At 43.1% G+C, this 23,476-nt stretch overlaps 1 protein-coding gene across 17 annotated transcripts in view; it reads right to left on the bottom strand.

The window, feature by feature from the left end:
- Positions 1-23,476, bottom strand: part of BCAS1 (brain enriched myelin associated protein 1) — a 158,780-nt gene that overhangs the window by 123,849 nt on the left and 11,455 nt on the right. For 16 of the 17 annotated variants that reach the window (XM_088458030.1, XM_088458031.1, XM_088458039.1 and 13 more), the window contains 3 exons: positions 17,848-17,926; positions 13,713-13,788; positions 3,726-4,276 (listed from right to left, as the gene is read on the bottom strand). In XM_088458030.1, the coding sequence (XP_088314156.1) occupies positions 3,726-4,276; positions 13,713-13,788; positions 17,848-17,916 (696 nt within the window). In that variant the 5' untranslated portion in view covers positions 17,917-17,926. The remainder of the gene's footprint in view (positions 1-3,725; positions 4,277-13,712; positions 13,789-17,847; positions 17,927-23,476) is intronic. The other variant, XM_088458032.1, reaches the window with a different exon arrangement.

Below are 23,476 nucleotides of genomic sequence, written 5' to 3'. Positions count from 1 at the left end.
AACTGGGGCTGCCAGGAAAAAACTTAGCTATCCTAAGCAACCCGCTGGCGGTGATGCAGGGCAGGCATGACCAAGTTTGGACATCTGGTCCGGACTGAAGGACCTGGCAACAATTTCTGACATGTCTACTGTCACTACATATGATACTGTCACCATTGACAGAATGGTAGAGGATTACATCGGTGACAGCATCCAAGTAGACATGTCAGACAGTCCGTACCTGTACTGGCTGGAAAAAGAGGCAATTTGGAGGCCCCTGTACAAACTGGCTCTATTTTACCTGAGTTGCCCCCCCTCCAGTGTGTACTCCGAAAGAGTGTTTAGTGCAGCCGGGAACCTTGTCAGCGAAAGGCGTAGGAGGTTGCTTCCACAAAATGTGGAGAAGATGATGTTCATCAAAATGAATTATCAACTCTTCCAGGGAGACCAGCCTCCAGAACGTACAGAGGGACCTGTGGTGGTGGATTCCAGCGGGGACGAATTAATACTCTGTGAGGATGAGGATGTACACAACACTGAAGAGGGTGAGGAATCGGTGGATGAGGAGGATGAGGACGACATCTTGCCTCCGTAGAGCCAGTTTGTGCAGGGAAAGATTAATTGCCAGCTTGTTTTGTGGGGGCCCAAACAAACCAATCATTTCAGCCACAGTCGTGTGGCAGACCCTGGCGCTGAAATGATTGCTTTGTTAAAGTGTGCATGTCCTGTTTATAGAACATAAGGGTGGGTGGGAGGGCCCAAGGACAATTCCATCTTGCACCTCTTTTTTTTCTTTGCATTATGTACAGTTTGGGGCTTAGTTTTTCAAACTGCCATCCTGTCTGCCACTGCAGTGTCACTCCTAGATGGGTCACGTGTTTGTGCTGCCCACTCGTGTCGCTTAGCATAGTCATCCAGCTACCTCGGTGCAACCTTTTGGACATAAAAACACTATTGTGAGGTGTGAGGTGTTCAGAATAGACTGGAAATTAGTGGAAATTAAGGTTATTGAGGTTAATAATAGCATAGGAGCAGAAAAACCAACACATTCTGTGATTTTAGCTGTTTTTATGCTTTTTAAAAAAAAAAATACAGATCCAAAACACAAAACCCAGAACCCAAAACACGGAAGGGTGGTTTTGGCAAAACCAATCCAGATCCAAAACACAAAGAAAGGTCCAGATCCAAAACACGAAAAGTGGCCGATGCACACCCCTAATTGCTATACAGCACAGCCTCTGATCGTCCCTGCGGCCACATGAGCGGTGGCCAATCATAGACTTAATATTAGACACAGAACATGAGGATCTTTTGGGATACACCCACCTAATTGAGTAAGAGGTGGAGTTAGAGGAATGGCCATTTAAAGCCAAAAAGTTGCTCACCAGTTACACAAAGGCAACCTAGCCGAAACACATTAGTGTGACTGGGGAGAACCGCTGATATCTGGACAGTCGGACAAGGATTGGGAGGTATCACATTGAGGTGTTCCGTATCCGGATTATAGGACCAATTATATATGTTTTTACATCCTGCCTTGGTCGGAAGGCCCATTCTGGTACGTGGGCATTCTTGTTTTTTATGTGTGCATTAATAAAGTGTTTATAGAATTACACTATGGGATTTCCCTTTTTATGAATATCTTTGAGGTACAAACGGCCAGCAAAGTACTGCCTTTCAGGAGAATACATCAGGCTATATAAGAAATTGAGGGGAGACCAACATCCTTTTCCTAGATGTAAGTAGGAATATTTAATTCCACTTGAATTATTGGGTATCCACTGAATGGTGTATCTTTCTTTTCTTGGAGGAATAAATTGAAGAGAATCACTATCAGAGGGAGGACTTTAACTACACATGGACTATTTGACAGCTGTCACTGTGGTTTTGTACATTCATATACTGTTAAGCACCCTAAAGGATATTGCGCTTGGTATCAATTTTTTCTGTGTAAAGTTTGTGTATATGCAGTGGGGACTGCATTTTTTATTGAGCAGCATTTTTCGTTTTTAGGAGCGCAGAATTTTACTTGTTGTTTAACAATGTACTGGAGCATATTCATAAATTCATAACAAACTTGTGTATATTTTATGAATCCTATATTATGAAGTGTTCTACAAAATGTAACGTACATGAATAAAAACATCTGTTTGCTCTAATAATTCCCTACTTTAATATAGCTCTTAATTGATAATCCTGACATCTGGAGTCCTGCATTTTCTCATGAAAAGCTTCAATATACTTTAATATTAGTTTAATGTACAAATAGTATAATTTAATTTTAATCAGTATTAAAACTTTGCAGCAAGACCTTTACTATTTGCTATCTAACTCTCCGCAATTTGTTTCCCCCACTGCCAGAAGGAAAGCAGGAACAGAGGGATCACTGATCGGAACCTTCTCCGCAACTGCCCTCCTTCCCATAGGAAAGCAGTGGGGCTCCGGTACCCATGGCGTAGATTACGGAAAACAAACGTCAATAACTTACAGTTTTTGGAGTATGCTGAATACTGTGCGGCTACATAATGTTCCCTGTTACTAAAAACCTGCAGAAACTAGCGCTTCTACATGTAAAATGGGACCATTAGTGATCATGAATATGCCCCAAATAGACCTTCCCCATGTATATAAACAGTTATTATGTATTATGACATCATATTCCCAAATATACAGTAGAGTTTTTGGTATCGGTCATACACTTTATATAGCAGTAAAAGTGTAGTGCAAAGCATCAAATAAGTGACATATTATATATTGTTAATTTGTATGCTTGGGCACAAACTATTACAAAGAAATGTGACATAGCCAGTAAAGCTGTGGAACCGTTGGAATTACTAATCTGACAAGAAAACGGTGTATGAATAAAACAATCGCTGTGCTATTAACTTATTTATCCAGGACTATTTAGAAATAAGTGATATTACATATATATATATATACACATATATATATATATATATATACATACACATATATATATATATATATATATATATATATATGTATTAAAGTAACCATAAGTTATGGTACTGGATAGTCTGGAGGCAACATGAAGGAAGGAAGTTTAATTTATCTGCAGTGAAGGCATGAACTACTTTTACCATACTGTCCAGTTGTAACAAAACAATGGCTAGCAACTATGTTGGGTCCAAAGACTATATGGACCACTGCAAACGGAATCGGTATGATTTACCTCCGAACGCAAGTCCAGTGGTTGGAATTCCGACAGCTGCTGTCCGACATGGGTGAAAATCCAGATCGTCCCTAGTTAAGTATTTACTAACCTAACCTGCCCCCCTAACCCTAACCCTCCTTAGGGGTGCCTAACCCTAATCTCCCCTCTAAGTGCCTAAACCTAACCACCCCTTCCCCGCCGCCTAAACCTAAGTCCCCCGGGGGGCTGCCTTTCCCTAACCTCCCCCCTGGGAGCCCTAAACCTAACCCTCCCCTCCCGCGGCTGTCCGCGCTCGGCATCACTTTGATCGGGATGCCGGGGCGTCGGTCTCCTGACATCGGTAAAATGACAGGCGTCTAGATTTAGACGCCTGTCATTTAACCCTCACCGGGATAAAGCAGTCGGGAAGCCGGCCATCGGGATTACGTCCGCCGGCTTCCCGACTGCATACCCTGCAAAGTTATATATGATATATTTGCCGATCTTTGTGATGGTAGAAGGCAGCACCAGCAAACCCTGTTTAGAGGTTGTAGGTGGATTTTTAAACTTGTGTATTAAAAATATTACTCACCAGAGGCTGAAGATTAATGCTCTGTGGGGCACTCTGTAACCCAGAATTCTGGTCCATGGTAATCGTTACATGCTGGTTCTCAGGAACCTCAACCTGAAATGGTGCCTCAAGTTGTACCTTCTTGTCTGGCATGAATATCCTCTGGAAAATGCTGACTTCTTTAGGTTTTGGGGGTGCACTTTCCACCTCAATTGTTTTTGTTTGAGATACAGACACTTCATCTGCTACCAGTGGTGATGTAGATGCTGGATTTTGAACTCCACTGATGTTCTCCTGTCTCCCTGTGGCTTGCGGCGTATTGGGTGTAACTGTTTGGTCTTGGATCAAAGTTACCTCTGGTTTCACGGAGCCCGCATCTAGGCCATTGGACTGGAAAGCAGTTTGCCCAGGAGAAGGGCGTAGTATAGCCAGGCTAAATTTAGACTTAACAGCTGGAGGTGGTGGGTTTGTTTGTACATTGGTGACAGCTCCATTTGAAAATGGACTTATGACAATTGTTTTCTGGGAAGAAGTGATCACCTTTTCCTGATGAACAGGTTGTTTGGCAGAAACTGTAAATAAACAAATATACTTATTATGAAATTATATTTTATCAAACCTAGGTCATATTATATATAAATTAAGTGTGATGGTAACTGATATTGGGGGAGGTGTACTAAGCCTTGGAGAGAGAAAAAGTGGTGAGAGATAAAGTACCAACCAATCAGCTCTGTCAAGTCTGCTAGGAGCTGATTGGTTGGTACTTTATCTCCATCCACTTTATCTCTCTCCAAGGCTTAGGGCCTGATTCAGAGCCGGACGCTATTTGCGCTCGCTCATCCAGAAAAAGGGGCTGGCTATTTAAATTGACCGTTCGCTCTTTGCGGTCTGTTGACGCCTGTATGTCTGAATGAGCGAACAAAACATGCGGACGTTTTTTTGTAAAAAACGCCCCCTGGCCGCTCGCATCATACGTCATCTCCGCTATTTATTAGATTAATCGAGTACATCGAAAGGCGAATGAACTGCTCGCTATTCTTGTGGTAGCATTTTCCAACCGCATTCATGCGAGCAGTTCAGGCTAAAAGACAACCAAGTGACGTGGTCGATGACGCTGCTTCGTTAATTATGCACACCCATTAAACGCCCGTTTTGACCGTTTGGCACGCCTGCGTTCGGATCTCCACTCCCCGTTTTCAAGCACCTTCCCCTGTTACCACCCACAAAAAGTCCTCACTCTGTCACTCAAATTAGCAGGCATTCGCTATTTTGCGAGCACACGATTTTCGGCCGCACTGACTGGTTCGCGCATGCGTACTAAAACCCATACGCATGCGCAGATGTGCGAACAGAGCGCTTGAGGTTGACTATACCCTACTGCAAGCACTTCAGTGTATAATAAAACCAGGTGACGTGTACTATGACGCTTGCTGTTAATTATGCACAGCTCTGATTAAGATGCTCAGGCACACCTTCATTCGCACCTCCTCTCCCCCATTTCCAGTGGCCTGCCCCTGTTACCACCCACAAACAGCTTGACCTGTCACTCATTCAGCTGGGCTGCCTCTGCTGGGTGAGCAAATGCTTCCCGATCACTCGGCCTACTTTGCGCACGCGCATTGCGATGCATATGCACATTGCAAAACAACGCTCCCATTGACTGAATGTAGCATCTATCAGATGTACCATTACCTCCTCGTAATGAGTCAAATATAGAACTTCTAAATGTATTTCTAGTGGCACATTAAAAGTCACAGTGACAGGATTTTAGGGAATATATATATATATATATATATATATAAAATAAAAAAATTATAAACACTTATATAGTGTCTGCATATTTCTTTGTGTTTTATAATTGGGTTCAAAACAGCAACTAAATAGACTTAGGACCTAATTTATCAATGAGTTTTATCATTCACATTGAGTGATAAAACTTGTTGCGTATTGTAAATGGTGCACCAGCCAATCAGTTCCCAACTGTCATTATTCAAACAGATGACATTTGGGGGCTGATTGGCTGGAGCAGCATTTATCATACGTAGTGAGCTCGTTGTGAATGATAACACTCATTGATAGCTTAAGGTGGGTACACACCTGACAGATATATCTGCAGATGATGGTCGTTCATACACACTGAACGCCCATCATCTGCTTGTGGGGCGGGACCCGACGACCGGTGGGTGGGTGGGGAGGGTTTCCCGCTCCCCTCCTCGTGGCTGCCGCTGTGTGTGTACGGGCGGTCTGCAGACTGCCCGTACACACATTTCACGATGGACAGATATGTCTGCAGACATATCTGTCCATCGGCTGTGCAGCACAGCCAATGCGATATGTCGGTGAACGCCGACGTTCACCAACATATCACGGCTACACACTGGCCGACAGGCAGCAGATATATTGGCTGATGAATTGATCAGCCAATATATTTGTCAGTGTGTACCCAGCTTTAGGGGCCTATTTATCTACAAGTTTTATCATATACAACAAGTTTTAAAACTCGTTGCTTATGATAATAGTGCTCCAGCCAATCAGCTCCCAACTGTCATCTGTTTGAAAGATTACAATTGGGAGCGGATTGGCTGGAGCACCGTTATCATGTGATTTACTGTTTGGATTCAGTTACCACTTTAAAAATCTCATTGGGACTTTGGAAGGTTTTTTAATAGTGTTTCCATTTTTTTTTTTTATAGTTACTGTATATTAGTACTGTAATCAATGAATCAATCAATCCTTACCTGGCTTTCACTAAATAGTTCTTGATTGATGAAAACATTCTATTGCATCATATACTTTATTAAACTGCCATCCTGTTTGCCACTGCAGTGCCACTATATTTCATAGATGTCCTATATTTTTTTAAAACTGCCAAGTTTGTGCCGCTGATCTGTCGCTTACTTTAGCCAAACTTACATGATTTTAGCTGTTTTTAATAGATATGTGCGGGTTCGGTTTTACTCAGTTTTTTTCACCAAAATTATCACAAGTTCGCATTAGTTCGGATTTATTTTATTGGCTATCCAAAATATGTGATACCTGATAGCCAATAAGATGCCGTTTTTGAGATCCAAACATATCTGAGTAATACCGAACCCGTACAACTCTAGTTTTTAATCAATCACAAATTGAAAACCAAGACTGAAACAGAACCAAAACACAGGAGTCTGCACTCTATATGCAATACACAGTGGGCCTGATGGCCCGCTCGGAAGTGCTGAGCGCTCGCAAGTGGGTCGATGTTGGGGCAATGCGCATGCGCACGAGAGAGACGTCTCCGTCGTGCGGATGCGTCAGACCCGCATAGCGATGGGCAAGCCGTTGCTATGGGTCTCGCACCAAAGGGGGCGTGCTGTCGATGGTGAGTGAGCTGTCCTGGGCTTACGGCAGCGAGTCCCTACCACAGGGTCTCGTCGCAAGCCCGATGGTCACCCACAGCTATGCGAGTGGCCAGGAGGCCGGTCTAAAAAAGAGAAGGAGGGCACTGATTCAGAGCGAGCTCTGAATCAGGCCCTGTGTGCCTTCATGTAACTTTACAGAGCACAACATGAGATTTACATGCTTAAATCCAAATTCACTAGAAATATTACAAAAAAATAAATAAATACTATTTTAATTCTGTATCATTTGTAAAACATTTTCAAAGTAGAGAGTCAACTATTATTCTTATTATTATACAAAACTTTCTTTAATGCAGTCCAAATACAGTGCTAAACTTGCCTTATTTACATTGGCTAGTATTGCAGGGTGAGAGGTTACTGGGTATGTACTATATATCATATATCATGGGAGGAACAGATCAGCTGCTCTTGGCTGCCAGTCTTGTGATGTCTGGCACTGGTCAACTCCAGGACCTGGACAGCAGCCAGACACACACCTATGTGATGTTAACCCTTGCAATCTGGCACAGAAATGCTTGTTGAGCAGTGACTAGTAAAGTCACATCCTTTACTCCCTTACAGACAAATTATGACTCAGAAAAAGCTACTATGGTACATGTTTGCTATATTTACTCAGAATAGGTGTAGCATTTTTTTTCCAGACAGTTGTACAGTATATGAGCATAGAATGTATTCCTAGTTTGATAAGGACCATACAAGGTCATGTTTCTGTTAGCAATCAGTAAAACATGAGAGAGAGAGAATAGTTTCTTAGCAAAACTGGTTTTAATGTACCCCTGTCACTTAGTGTAGGCACCCTTCTTGTGGGCTGAATTAATATTCATGATCAGGGGCGTCGAGAGGGGGGGGGGAGCGGGTACAGATTACCCGGGCCTGGGCTTCCTGAGGGGCCCCGCAGGGGCCCGGGTCCGGTGCCGCTCCCCCCCTCACAGCAGCCCAGCACACAGCATGTGCTCAGCTGCAGTTGGAGACTGCTTGTGGCTGCTGTGCAGCAGCCACAGCAGTCTCCTATGCCTGTGCGGGGGAGCGATCACACTGATCGCGGCCCCCCTGGCTTTGCGCTGGGCTGAGGGCGCTCAGAGCGCCCACCCCTCCCCAGCGCTCAGCGCCACCTCGCGGGGCTGCAAATCTTTTTTTTTTCTTGGCAAGGGGACGTGGCCACGCCTCCCTCAATTAGGCCACGGCTCTTGGCGGGCCTGTTCATTATAAAGCAGTATATTCATTCATTGTGATAGATGCCTACGTAAATATGTGGTCAGAATGAAGATCATGCACAATTTGAGTGCATTTGTTATAAAAACAACAGTAGTAAAATTTGCAGACTATATGCAGTGTTGAACAACTCACAAGATGCGTGCGGGCCTGCAGCAGTGGTCTATGTGCCATGGTTATCAGGCACACATCAGATACACTTACACCCAATAGTTTAACTTTGTTTTTCTAGTAAAATACGCAGCAGGTAGAACTCTCCTTCTCATGTACAAAAAATGAATAAATATAGCTAAATGACACTCATAAAATCATATAATATATGTATGAGCAAGGAAGGGAGCATGTATGTGCACAAGGAGTCAACAAGACCACGTGTATTATGTATCACGTTTGTTTATGTAAAGCTTTTATTATGCTCTTCAGAGCACGTCTAGAAATATGCTTCTCTGCTGAAGTGCAACATGGGGAAACAAAAGGGGCCTCATTAAAAAGGACTGCCCTTTATCTCATTTTAATAATCAAACTCTGCAAACTGACATCTCATTTATGTATTGCTTCATAGAACTTGGTCCATCCAGGAAACAGAAAAAGTGCCACTTTCCCATGTAAAAACTTAAAATAACAAATAAAAACATGGGAGCACTAATACTACTAAACTTGCTGATATTTTTGACCTCCCCCTGCATGATCACCTTTCCAGGAATACCCGGAGGGTACGTTCAGGGTCCAAGCATGGTTTCAATCTTCACCCACTTCACTAAAGAAGCGAGCAGGATGCAAGAAGGTGACTTGCAATCCCAAGAGTCCGGGGGAACTCCCTAACATTCAACATTCCAAGAGAGTATGATTATTATACAGACTGCTTTTAACGTAAATCCTATTTCAGAATATTAATATTAAGCTGATTGTAGGCGAAATAAACATGACACATTACATATCAGTCTCCAAGTCTGTGCCTCTGGCTAACCTCCAAACCACACACCACAATGGTGTGACAATTTATCTATATTAACTGAGTCACCCTTGGTGGATACAGAAGGTGGAATCGGACAAAACACCCATTTACCAAATATAAATGTGTGTACTCAGGTATGTGCCATAATTGTGATTAAATAAATTGGCTGTATGGACTTTGTTACATATAAAGGTGTGTCTGACACCACAATCCTCATTCACAGCTGTGCAGTTATGGGACCCTGCTGCTTCCACTATATAACTCCCAGTCTGTGGCTTTCTGCTTACCTCCACTGCTCACATGATACAACTGCCCCTGCCACATACAGTCCTATCTTTAATAACATTATCACACAAGTAGACAGATCACTGCCTTTGGACCTGAATTAAAGTTTTAATCATTATACAAAATACATTTGAATTTTGTATTCCCCTATTATAAATTCTAATGGCACAATTAAGTTATTATGGATGTTTGGCTGTGCAAATACCCAAAAATTTGCGATGTTAGTGGCTGTCATTTGCCAGCATTCTGACTATGCCCAGCTCTGCTAATTAAATTGTCTCCTTCAGTAACTACGATACTGTCACTAAAGACTCTGGAACTCTCTCCCTCTCCTTATCCAACTCTCCACTTTTATACAAAACTTCAAGCGGGCTCTGAAGGTCCATTTCTTTATCAAACCCATCCTGCTCTCATCCTAACCCACTCCCCCATGCTCACTGTCTACCCCATCGGTGTCACCTCTGTTTCTCTGGCCCTCCCCTTTAGAATTTTAGCTCTCACGAGCAGGGCCCTCTTCCCTCATGTGACTCTCCTTACCTAACTTATACTATCATCTACTCCATACTCCTACAATGGCACTTACAGTAACCCTTGGTTTCTGCCACCCTGCAGCTTATTTGAGTGTCATGACCGTTAATGCAGCAATGTTTGTAAACCATGTACTAGTCATGCATTGTCTTGTACTGTAAGTCACTGCTTTCTTGTTCTTGCTTATTGGTTTATGTACTTCTGAAAATTATTAAATCCAATCCACTTCTGTGGACAATTTGGCATAGTTTGCCCCATAAAACAGGTTACTTTAAACGCCTTTCACTGCTTACATCTACCCTTGATTCATAATCCCAATTTTCTGGATGGCATGGCTGCTCACCCCTTTACTATTTGGAGGGTGGAGGGAGTAACCAAGCTTCAGGCCTTGGAAACGATACAAAACAAGCACTCCATAACGTTTTCTGTAGCTTCTCATATATGTGAAATGATCAGACCATACCCTCTGGCATTTCTCCAATCCCAATTGTACGTGAACCATGTTCTTAGACATTTCTCAGTTGGGGATTGGGATAACCCATTAGATAATTTACTGCTAAGCCCCCTCATATGTGTAAAACAATCCAGTATGTGGAGGGATTATCAGTTGGGTGACACATTTGCCCTCATTGGATATCACACAAATGGAACGTGCTCTTGTAGATTTAGGCACCCCCTGGGGGGGACTTAGGGTTAGGCACCCCCCAGTTAGGGTTAGGTGGGGAGAGGTGGGGCTAAGGTTAGGCTCCACCCTGGGAGTTTTGTGGTTAGGCACCACCATCGGTATTTCAATCCCATTCCTATAGTATGATAATGTTTACTCTGAGACGTTTCCGCGTTGGGAATTCCACGAGTCACCAGTGTCCCAAATACTACCAGGGACAGGCAGATATATATATCATTGTCTGTGGGCTTACCCTATATTAAAATACTAGTTAATTATGTCCCTTTTACTCCAGAATGGCCTTTTGTAGAGGTATTTGATCCCAAAAATTTGCTACTAACACTTAGTGCAGCAGGAAAGAAAACTATTTTGGAGGGTTGGATACTACATAAATATAAATACACCACCCCAGCTATCCTTGTTTAGTGACAATTAAATCTCCTGTTCTGAATGGACTGGGTAGAAATACTGTGTTACATAAAGAGGCAGATGGATCGTTGTGGGAATCTTATATTGTTACTCTATCGCTTATAATGAGTTCTGTACGGGATGCCGGCAATCAGGATCCCGGCGGTCAGAATCCTGACGCCAGCACTATGACAGGGTTAGACTACCGACACCTGCAGGTAAGTAACCTTACCCCTAATCCTAACTCTCCCTTCCCGCAACCTACACCTAACTGCCCCCCCGCAGCCTAAACCTAATCCTCCCCCTATTGCCTAACGCTAGCCCCAATACTTACTGTTGGGATGCTGGCATCGGCGTTATGCCTGGTGTCGGGATTCCGGCGCCGGCATTCTTAGCATTGACATCCCGACAGCCGGAATATGAACTACTAGAAAGAAAATTCACGATAGACCACTTTGTATCTTACTAGGGTCGCTGCATCGGACCCCCCTATCCACTTTTAGTGTCTGTTTTCCTGTTAACTGATGCCTCCTGCTCGGATTATATAGCAAAACCTTCTCATTGCACTTTTTTTTTTTAATGTATTTGTTCTAAATCCATCTGGCTTAATGGGTAATTGTTGAAATTTCAAATATCCATCATTTGTTACTCTACATAATAAAAATAAATAAAATACAGTAACTGTATAAAGGTACATGCAAGTGCCTTTTAAAGTTGCTAAAATCTCAGGTGAATTCTTATTTCAGTTTTATTTTACAGTAGAGGTACTGTACATTATTACTAATAATACCCAATTCCAATCTGAATGGTTGCTTCTTTAAGGTGATCCTATGCATCTATTTTTACCTTCTTAAATCATTTACTTTCATTCACGGAGCACTGTAACATTCAGACATGTGGCACCAGTAACATCACTGCTCACCCCATACTGTATAATGATATATTCGGTATATAATACACTCTGCCATTATCTTTTGCAGATATATATATCTTTTGTATTATATCTTCAGACCAGTTTTGTACAGCTGAATCTTGAAAATACAAAATCGATGTACAGTAATTATGTGCACATGCATATTTATGTAGAAAGATATAGCAAATAAAAATAACAATTTCTAGGTTGTTCTTTTAGAACCAGCCACCACTATAATCCTTTTTGACACATTTATATTGGAATGAATGTAACATTACTGTGTCAGCTTAGGAACCTGGTCTAGTCTGTTGCCTACACCCAGTATATATACAGGAATGTTGACATATCAAAAGAATGGCCTCACCCCTGATGTAATAAAGGCTACATTTGTACAACTGCTAAAGGCTGTGAGAAATTCTCACATTTAATACAGCCAGCAGTTTAACATGTACAGTAACAAGTGCTTTCAGTGACAGCTTACAATTTCTAACACACAGCTAGGACATTGTGTCTGATGTTCTGCGGTGCCATCTAGTTTACTAACACAGTATGAGGGATAATTCTATACTCTTTAGGCTGGCATTACATATCCTAATTTTAATTGGCAAATGCTGGGTCCACTGTTTTGGTGGTGTATAATGGTCATGCATGACCTGGCCATGTTCTGCTTGTCAAACACCCACCTCCGCTAACATCTAATACATATAGTAAATCTCTTACTGCCAATAAGTAAAACTTTACACTTGAACTTAGACAACATTATTATACCCAAAACATTGTGTTTTGGTGACATTATTCAGTGATTCCTGACCAGTGTGTTGGGTCACATTTCTCTATAACCATGACGAGCTGGATGTATTACAAAATTCCACATACAAGATTGAATCCGCACTAGAAGAACTATTCAAGTAAAGCCTTGGGCTATACAGATAAGCCTATAATTGGCACGTAAATACTTATAACAGGAAAACCAACTAAAAATATTTCTATATACAGAAAACCTGTATCAAATCACAATTGTAGGTGGTGCTCCCCCCGAGTCAGAATACATGAGATTCATACAAAAAGGAGAGAAAGCAGACTTTTTTTTATGGGGCACTCTAATTGGTTTATATCGGGGGTCTTCAACCTTGGCCCTCCAGCTGCTGTGGGACTACACATCCCAGCATGCACTGCCATAGCTTTAGCGTGCTGTTATATCAAAAAGGTGGCAGTGTATGCTGGGATGTGTAGTTCCACAGCAGTTGGAGGGCCAAGGTTGAAGACCCCTGGTTTATATGATTTAGCTAAAATATAAATTTTATTAGTAAATTAATTAAAATAAATGAGTCACAATTTGAGAAAAACTACATTAACAATTATGCTCGAGGTATACAAGGCAAGATATTGTTTCACACAAAAGATCTGCAAATACCACTTTCCGTGAGGTTAGTTCTCTCATAAACAATGTGGCTTCCTAATTGTGCCACTCCTACTAATCATCAGGTATACAGGTAGGTCATGCAAGCAACAGCGAATTTAAATTCCATATAAACACACCCACATATAATCAATTTTGCATTAATCTCTGAGATCATTAGTATATAGACTGGTGAGGAAGTGAGCAAACTGCTTAGGCGAAACGATCGTGCCCTAAACCACTCACCATGATTTGTACCTGACATGACTTCTGCTGGGGAGCTCTGTAGTGTGACTGGCCCATTCTTAACATCTGCTGCAAACTACAAGGAAAATATAATAGATTTGTCAGTTGGCATTAGTTGTGTCCCTGGCACTAACGCAAAGCTGAGGCAACCATTTTGTATTTCAAGATTTATGAGAATGCAGCCTATGAGTTTACTAGTGACATCACTGAGGCACTTCATGACCTACTTTCATAGGACACTGGTTCCTACTGAAACAATATGCTGCATTCTCATGAACCTTGGTTCAGAAAACTTAGAGGCTTCCTGTGCAGGAACAAGAAGACAGATGTATCACTTGCAATGGAAATAATGAACAATTGCTGACAATGCAGTTTACATTCGTACATCCATTAATGCACAAATAGAAAACACCAACGTAACCATGATTGCCAGCCAATTCCAGCTATGCTACTATTCGGGACCCCGCTGCTGTTCTCTGAAATACCTCTATTCTCTAGTCATTGTTTATAATATATATTTTATCTAACTCTTCGACCACCATCCCTGTATGCCAGTATGAACATGTCTGTTAAGCCGGGTACACATTAGGACAATGGATCGGCATACACACTTACCAATCATCAACCCAATGCTTTGTGATTGACATCACAACTGGGCAGGCATTTACATGTGACCGTACATTTCAGCTGTGAATCACCAGAGGCCTCTGCAACAAGTGTATGGGTGGTTGGCTGACCGTCCGCACACACAGCACAATAAACAGTTACTGTATATTTGCCATTGACTGTGATATGTCTGTGAATGATGACATACAAGGATATATCACTGGTACACACCCGCCGATGCGCCCACGATTTATAGGCCCTTTAATTGAACGGCCGATATATCAGCCAGTGTGTACCCAGCATTATCTTATTTTTAGTGAAAACAGTATGTCTTATAATGGCTGTAACTGAAATCAAACTTCTGTACAACTGTAACTTCCATTTTTATCCAGAAAGGGTCCAAATGTAATAGCAAGTGAGTTGCAGGCACAGGAGCGATTTTGGCAATTTAGCCCATAGATTGAAAGCAACGATAACGTAACCACTTAACTTACAATTTTTTCCTAAAAAAATTGCTCGGAAATTGTAATTTTTTCATGACTGAATTAGGTCAAGAACATCTATTTAATGCTAATCCCAAATGATTTTACTAAAATTAAAAAAAAAAACCATAACATTAACATAGATTTTTGTTATATTGGTCATCAATACAGTATATCGGACTATCGATGTTCAGAACTTCGCTACCATCGCGACTTTGATTTCCCCAGCAGCTGCTCCTGTGATCAGCCGCCAGGTATACACTGGGGGGCTGAGGGGTGTTAATTGCCATTTCCCCGACAGCTGCTCCTCTCTGCAGCTGCCAGGTGGGGGGTCTTGCTGTTTTGACCAATCATCAGTAATTGGCAACACGGCAGTCACTGGGGGTAGATGCAGAGGGGCTAAGATTATCTTTCAGCAGCTGCCCACTGTGCATTTCTGACAGGTTTCATCGTTAGAACCATATTGGTTAACGCACAGCCTGGCGTGGTCACAAATGATACGGCCACACCAGGCAAGTGTTTAAAAGGCAATACCAACCTGATTTTACATTGTTGCCACTTTAAATCAATGGGCTAAATCACTCCTTGCAGTGCACCATGGTTTGTCCAGGTGTAAAGTTACCAGCTTCTTCTGCTTTGCTCCTGACTCAGAATCGGCACCTTAAAAAATGAGTTTGGGTGTGCACTTCTATGCAGTTAGAATAACCTTTAGTGTGTCAAATAGTCACATGGAACAGGCTAATCAGCGAGATAATATTCTCCTCTGTTAATTTGTCGAAGAATTTGAATAGTAATTGCAAATGTATAAATCTTACATTTGTTTCATACTATTAATGGCTCAGCGGACTGTTTAGAAAGGAAAGAAAAGCCCTTTCTCTGACTGTTTCACCAGACAGAGGGCTTTCCTCACCTTCTCTTAGTTTATGAAAGCGTTAACACTGGAGATATCGGATATTTCTCTGATTCTCACCTATTTAGTGCAGCTTACCTCCATCCCCATAGAGTTCGCTGTGGGCAGGGACTTAACTCTATTTAAGAAGCGATGAACAGCAATACCCTATACCAGGCAATGGGGATCAAAGGCTTTGCTTCATCCCCGACAATTCAAACTACTGCGCAATAAGCCGCGATACAGATTGGAAATTAGCACTTGGTCTACATATATAGCCCCCTAAGGGGTCTATTTACTAAGCAGTGTTATGAGACAGTGAAAAGTGATAAGTCTGTGATGAGGTGCCAGCCAATCAGCTCCCAACTGCCATCTCACAGGCTGTGTTTGAAAAATGATAGTTGGGAGCTGATTGGCTGGCACCTTATCACTTTTCACTCTGTCCTCTAACACTGCTTAGTAAATAGACCCCTAAAACTGTTAAATGTGTCTTCAGACAATGCCTGCGGCTTAGAAATTTATTTCTGGAATGATATCATCAGGGCGCTGACAGCCCTCAGGCTAGGAACAAGGAACAAAGTCACATCTCCGTCTGTGGCCAGTACACAGTGTGACTCTTCTCACAATAGATCATAATTGTCCCTTCCCAGCATGCTCTGCACATTCCATCAGAAAATCTTACTGTAATCCAGACAAACAAGTTTACACGTGTGTCATTATAATGTACACTAACCAGAGTACAAGCAAACTACACTTCATTGTAATACACTTAAATATTTGTTTAAAATATTTAGCTATAGATTAAGAATACATTAGTTTGTAGACAAATTAATATTTAAAGGGATTTTTTTTTTAATTTGTATTCCTAAAAGAAAAAAAAAAATGTCAGGCCTTCTGAGGGATATATGAAGAGAGCTGAAACATTGTTGTACAGTGTCGGACTGGAGCATGAGGGGCCCACCGGGATAATCAGTGGTAAGGGCCCATGCTTAAGGGGAGTGGTCATCCACCAGAGGGGGTGTGGCCTGCCACCACAGATGGTTGGCTAACCATTAGGCAAATCTTGGTGTAGATTCAATAGAAGTGAACCAAGCTCCCTTGTTTATCAGTGGTCCTGCTCCACCAGGTATCTGACTGTCTAATAGTGTAACAATTTATTATTTGGGGTCTGAAACCTGACACCTAGAGGAGGGGGTGGGCCCACAGGCAGTGGGGCCCACTGGGGATTTCCCCTATACCCCTGTGGGCCAGTCCAACCCTGTTGTTGCAACAACATAAAACGCTAAAGCTATATGAATGATATAATGTTCTGCACGGCAGATGGGACGATGCAATGAACAACATGGTGCTGTGACATGTAGCCTGTAATATTATACAGTATCACGCCATTGTATGCCAGATCGTGCAGTGTAAACGGTGTGTGCGATGCATAGTTACACCGCGTCGCACCATCGTACGGTGTGTACCCAACTTTACAGTACTTCTGGCTGCCTGCCAAGCTCTGCTGTAGTAACTAGAGAAAGGATGGAAAGAAGGTAGGTGGGAGTAGGTGCCAAAATTACTGCACAATTACTCAGCGCATATATTTGTTGCCTGAAATCTTCACATCACAAAATTAAGTAGAATTAAGATGTTTTGGGACATATGGGATAAATACCTTTTTTTATTTTTCTAATTTGGGGACCATTTTCAAGAATAATTAAAAAAACACTTGGCGATGTTCTCACATAGTCTAATCCCACCAATATATTGCTGTGACTGATAACATGTACCAGGATACCTTATATTATTATTACAGGTTTTGCAGATTAATGAGTGTTATAATAAATGTTTTATAAATTTATTTCAACTTCATTTTCATAATAAAAATGTTGGGGTAGCGTTATATTTCTAACTTAATGGAAACTCAGATGATGACATCACCAAACTACCTGTAGGAAGAAGTGAAGATATGGCTCTCCAAATATAGCGTTCCATATGGAATGCTGTGCAGAAGTGATCAAACCACTGTTCCTGGCTATTATACAGAGACCAGCAACTGTCAGTGATATAACATAACTAATACATGGTGTGCAAAAGACCACAGAGTGCAAAGTACATTTACTTCCTGCGGTGCAAACGGCTTAATAATATATATAGAAAATAATCTGTATTGTACCACAGCATTTTCCGGCATGGGTCCATCTTGATCCTCTTCAACTTCGTAGCTGCTCACTTCATTTCCCATAATAAGCGCTCTATAGAAGATAGGGACACACGTCATCATTGAAATGATAAACACAATTAATTGCGTTTTAATCAAAAGTCAAAACAAATTGATTTAATCTACAATTTGTGTAGAAAGTGTAAACTCCCTTTGAGAAGTATCTTACTGTGGGGCCTATTCATTAAACCTAAAAATTCTCTGGAGATAATTAGCTTTAGAACTCTCATGGAGTTCTAGCTAATTATAGGTGGAATTCATCATTCCACCTCTCCATAAGTATCTATTCTGAAAAGCTGTCATTTTTGCGATGACAGCTTTTCGGGAAATAGATACTTTTCCCTGCCTACACTACCTTACCGCATCTGGAAACAGTGCTGCGCATGCGCTGTTACATCTGTAAAACCAGCGCATGCGCAGCCCTGCCTGCAGATGTGTTAAGTTTGTGTACCCCCCCCCTCCTCCCTCCGCTCACCTCCCCCCCCCCCGACTTACCTGTCCGCGCAGCAGCCTCCGGCTCCGTCTGCTGGTCTGTCATGTGGTTTCCCAGCAGACCACATGACAGATTAGAAAAAAAACAAAACTTTTTTTTCTTTGTCTAAACTTTCGACATGGGTCGTAGATCATATCCCCAGATCTTCCTGCAAAACCATCTGACCTGGGATGCGATGTATGATCCCATTCAAATGGTGTAGGGGGGAGTTGGCATATCGTGCTGTCTGCGGGGAACGCACGAATGCCGGCAGTGACAGCACGATCCATCTGCACCGTGTATGGCCAGCATTAGTTTTTCTTTCAACTAAGTAAGTTTCTATAAAAAAATAAAAAACTATGCAGGATTTCTGCTTTATATAAATGGGTTAAAGCTTATGTGATGGAGAAAAAGGACACAGGGAACACAATTAAGTAGTTAACTGGAAATTGGATCCTATAAAATTTCTAGTTATACATCTGTATCAGCTTTTTAACCCAAAATTTTAGTTCATTGTATTAGTAAATAATGAACGATATGGAGAAACTAAAAACATGATAAGAAAGGGTGATATTTAGATATATACGTGTAAAAAATGAAATATACATTTCATGTTCCTGTAATTTTAACTCTTTATTTCTCTTCATATTAAATTAATCTATAGTTTTGCTCCTAAAATAAAACTTAATTCAAAATACACTCATGAAAACAACACTTCAGTATAAGACAAAGGGGAGAATTTAGGAAGCAGTTGCTTCTGTGCGTTTCTGCTTCTTGGCGGTTTGTAGGTTCAAATTTAAAATCATTGTAATCCAAAAGGAGACAAAAAATAATAATAAAAAGATGATGCAATGAACACCCACTACTGAGAGACTGCAAACTGTAGTGACCATGGCTTCCCTAGTCACTAGCCAGTCACAAGCAGCTAGCATGGGAATATGCTTGTGATTGGCTCTGCTGCTAATGGGTCTCTATGCCATTCAGTAGTGGGTACTCACACATAAAGCTAAGAAGGGGGTCCTTAGATTTATATATCATACAGCTTTGGACAGATCCATTATGCACAGTAAATAGTATGAAAGATACCACATGTTACCTCACTGTTTTGTCAGGTACATATTTCAGTTTGGAAGCAATGGGCCTGATTCAAGGTTGACGCAAGTAAAACATTAGATGCAAGTTTCTGATGTTTTACTTATGTGTATGCATCTGAGGGCACAGCGCATGCATCCCGTTGTTACCGCCATTAGACACAGATTGGAACTACATGGAGATCCATACAGTTGCAATAGGAGTTCCTGAGCGGTGAGAGGAGGGGTAGCTTGAGTCGACAAGTGTGCCAATGTCAGAGACTGTGTCAGAAGACTGAGCTCCGCTGACACCGACAGCCAAATAATGTTGGACATTCTGAGCAACCGCAGGGTTGCTCAGAAGTTCGATGGTGCGACCGATGTCCACTCGATCATGCGCCTTTGAGCGCACCATGGCTGATTAGAGCTGCAGCCAGTGGGCATTTCAATAGACAGCCCAACCGCTGCAGCATTAGCATAATTTTGCATTAGCAGCTGTGACAGAAGTCAGAGCTGCTATTGCTTAGCATTAACCTCTAAATTAGGCCCTATGTCTAGTTGTCCAATGTCTTGTTTCTGCATCCTCAGGCACATTCTGTATATTCCCCCAATTAAATCTGTAACGGACAATACCAGTATTACAGGTATCAAAGAACAAAAGTTACCAGGTAAAAGCAGGTCAAAACTAAACAGTGATGGTAACCAGCTATGTGGCATGCGTGACATTCGAGGATTGTGACATGCTTTTATTTATACAAGAAAACAGGTGACACATGAGCATTTATGACCTTTTAGAATTAACATTCTACAGTTGCATTTAATAATATTTGAAAGTGCATGTACTCCTTGTTTGTGGGGTTATCTTGTCCACCTCTCCCGTATTGGCAGAACCTATAGCTGTTGATATAGCTGGCACTGCAGCAGTGTGTGATGGAGGTCAGTCAACACATTGAATAGCTTAACCAGGTGTTTGGTTTATTAACAAAGGTACAGTAGAACAACAGAGTGTGGGACAACATAGGGGTAATGCAACACAAATTATATGTAAGCTCCCAGCTTTTAAAAAGGGATAGCGCTCGCCTTCAGAGCGCGCCACAAAAATGGTGTGTGGTCTCACAAGGAAGGGTCGTGGCAACACAATAGTACCCCCCAATTCAAATGACTCCACACAGTAGCAGAATCTTATTCACATTACACAGTACATAGGCCCTGATTCAGAGCCGGACGCTCTGAAAGAGCGCTCGCTCTGAATCAGGGCCGGGCTATTTTTTTTTTTTTAAGAACGGCCTCCTGGCCGCTCGCATAGCTGTGGGTGACCACCCACAGCTATAGCGAGTGGCCAGGAAGATGGTCGTGATGGTCAAGACCTACCTTGTGGTATGGTCTCTTTGCCGCAAGCCCCAGAGAAATTTTGGCTCTAACAGAGCAGAAATCTCTCCCACTGACATCACTCGTGATGTCAGTGGGCCGTCCCCAAACGGAGGGGTTCATGTGGGAAGGCCTCTGTTTGGGCAGCCACTCCCATGGCCCGCCCACTAACGGGGGCGAGCTGTCACTCAACATCGACAGCTCGCCCCCTTTGTTGCGAGACCCGGAGCCCGGGTCTGAATCAGGTCCACAGTGCCGCTGATTCACATTACACCACATAGTAGTATCCCTTATGTCACTACACACAGTAGTGCCCCTTATACACAATTTCAACAGTACTGCAACTTATACACATGATGCCCACAGTGGTAGTACCCCTTATACACAATGCCCACAGTAGTAGTGCCCCTTACACAATGCTCACAGTAATAATGCCCTTTACACATAATGACACACAGACACACTATACTTACCTGAAACCCCTCACCTGTACCTGCTGCAGTATGACAGCTCCTCTCGTTCGGTGCTATGGGAGAGATGTCATGACGTCTCTCAATACACACACTGTGGGAGCCAAAAGGTGCAGCTCAGGAGTGAGCTCCAGCCTCTGGCTGCAGGGATAGAGCCATCGAGCGCCCGCTGTTAAACTCTCAGCGGGCGCCAGGGGTGGTGGTTAGGTTTAGGCACCCCGGGGGGAGTCAGCATTAGGCTGCAGGATGGGGGAGGTTAGGGTTAAGCTCTAGACAGAGGGAAGTAGGTTCAGGCACCACTGGGGGACGTTAGGATTAGGTACTAAGCTGGGGAGGGTTAGGGTTAGGCACCAAGGGGGGAAGGTTAGGTTTAGGCGCTTCACGGGAGGGTTAGGGTACAGGGTGGGGAGGGTTAGCATTAAGGTAATAAAAAGGAGAATTAGGGGTAAATAGGACATTACTCACTGTTCCCCTGTCGGGATTTGAACCATCGGGATACCACTGTCAGTGTACTGACAGCCAGCATTCTGTCCATCGGTTTTTTGTAGCGATTCCCTATACGCAGCAGTTGCACAAGCTCATACCTCACTCAGAAATTGCTAACAGCCACGCACGCTATGGGTCCTCAAGCTGCCTATGGTATTGCAGTGGCTAATTTGTGCACACCCTCGTAACGGCATTCAAACGCACAGACACACCTGCGTCACGCCGAACACACCGCCAAACGGCACTTCCTGTCAATCACTCTGCGAGGGGACTGCGTACTAGGTGCGCTCGCAGATCGCAGTGAGCGGTTCGCGCACTGACGCAGAAGCATGCGCAGACTGCTAACATCAGCCAATTGTGTGCACCTTAGCAACTGCAATCCATGCTGAATCAGGCCCTTAGTACGAAATCAAATTGTAGCACTGGTTAACTTGGGTGGAGTTAATTTTAAAGTAAAGGTGACTGCTAGATAATGCAGAGTGTTGTAGTGACCCCAGATAATATAGAGAGCTTCACAATGGCCACCAGATAATGGAGAAAGCATTGCAGTGACCATTAGATAATTCAGGGAACATTCCAGTGACCACCATATAATGCAGGGAACATCCCAGTGACCATTAGATAATGCAGGGAGCGTAGCAATGACCATCAGATAATGTACAGAGTGCAACAGTGACCGCCAGATAATGCAGGGAACATCCCAGTGACCATTAGATAATGCTGGGATCGTGGCAATGACCGTCAGATAATGTACAGAGCGTAACAGTTACCACCAGATAATGCTGAGAGCGCCGTAGTGACTGCCAGATAATGCAGGGAGAAATGCAGAGAGCGTAACAGTGACCGCCAGATAATGCAGAGAGTGCCGCAGTTACCACCAGATAATGCAGAGTGAAATGCAAAGAGCGTAACAGTGACCGCCAGATAATGGAGAGTGCTGCAGTGACCACCAGATAATGCAGAGAGTGCAGCAGTGACCACCAGATAATGCAGAGACCATAATTGACCCAGATACAACAGATAACATGAATATACCCATTAAACAAACAAATACAATAATAATACCCACACATTAATAAATCGTCCCGAGCCCAGAGATTATTAACACCCCCCTCAAGTAAAGAAGAAAGCCACCCTATCTCATTGCATAAGTATACCATCCCGCTAGACAATGTTTAAACATTTTCACCCCTTCTTTAGCACTTACCTTCCAGAAGGAGGAAGTGACAGTCTGGTTCCTGCGGAATCGGTATGAAATACCGCCGTCCCCCTGGGCGGCAGTTTGAATCCCGGGCGCGGCAGGCCGACAGAAGCAGAGATCCCGGCAGCGGAAGCCTGACAGCGCTGGAAATCCCGATCGTCCGCAGGTAAGTAAAATACAAACCTAACCCTCCTTAGGGGTGCCTAACCCTAACCCCCCCCAAGTGCCTAAACCTAATCCCCTCTGTAAGTGCCTAACCCTAACCCCCCCCTTCCCCGCTGCCTAAACCTAAGTCCCCCGGGGGGGTGCCTAAGCCTGAGTCCCCCGGGGGGGTGCCTAAGCCTGAGTCCCCCGGGGGGGTGCCTAAGCCTGAGTCCCCCGGGGGGGTGCCTAAGCCTGAGTCCCCCGGGGGGGTGCCTAAGCCTGAGTCCCCCGGGGGGGTGCCTAAGCCTGAGTCCCCCGGGGGGGTGCCTAAGCCTGAGTCCCCCGGGGGGGTGCCTAAGCCTGAGTCCCCCGG

Source organism: Taudactylus pleione, unplaced genomic scaffold (genome assembly GCF_031769625.1).
Source record: "Taudactylus pleione unplaced genomic scaffold, aTauple2 ptg000803l, whole genome shotgun sequence".
NCBI classification, from domain to species: Eukaryota; Metazoa; Chordata; class Amphibia; order Anura; family Myobatrachidae; genus Taudactylus; species Taudactylus pleione.
The sequence above is the reverse complement of the archived record's forward strand: the minus strand, read 5'-3'. Positions and strand labels throughout refer to the sequence as shown.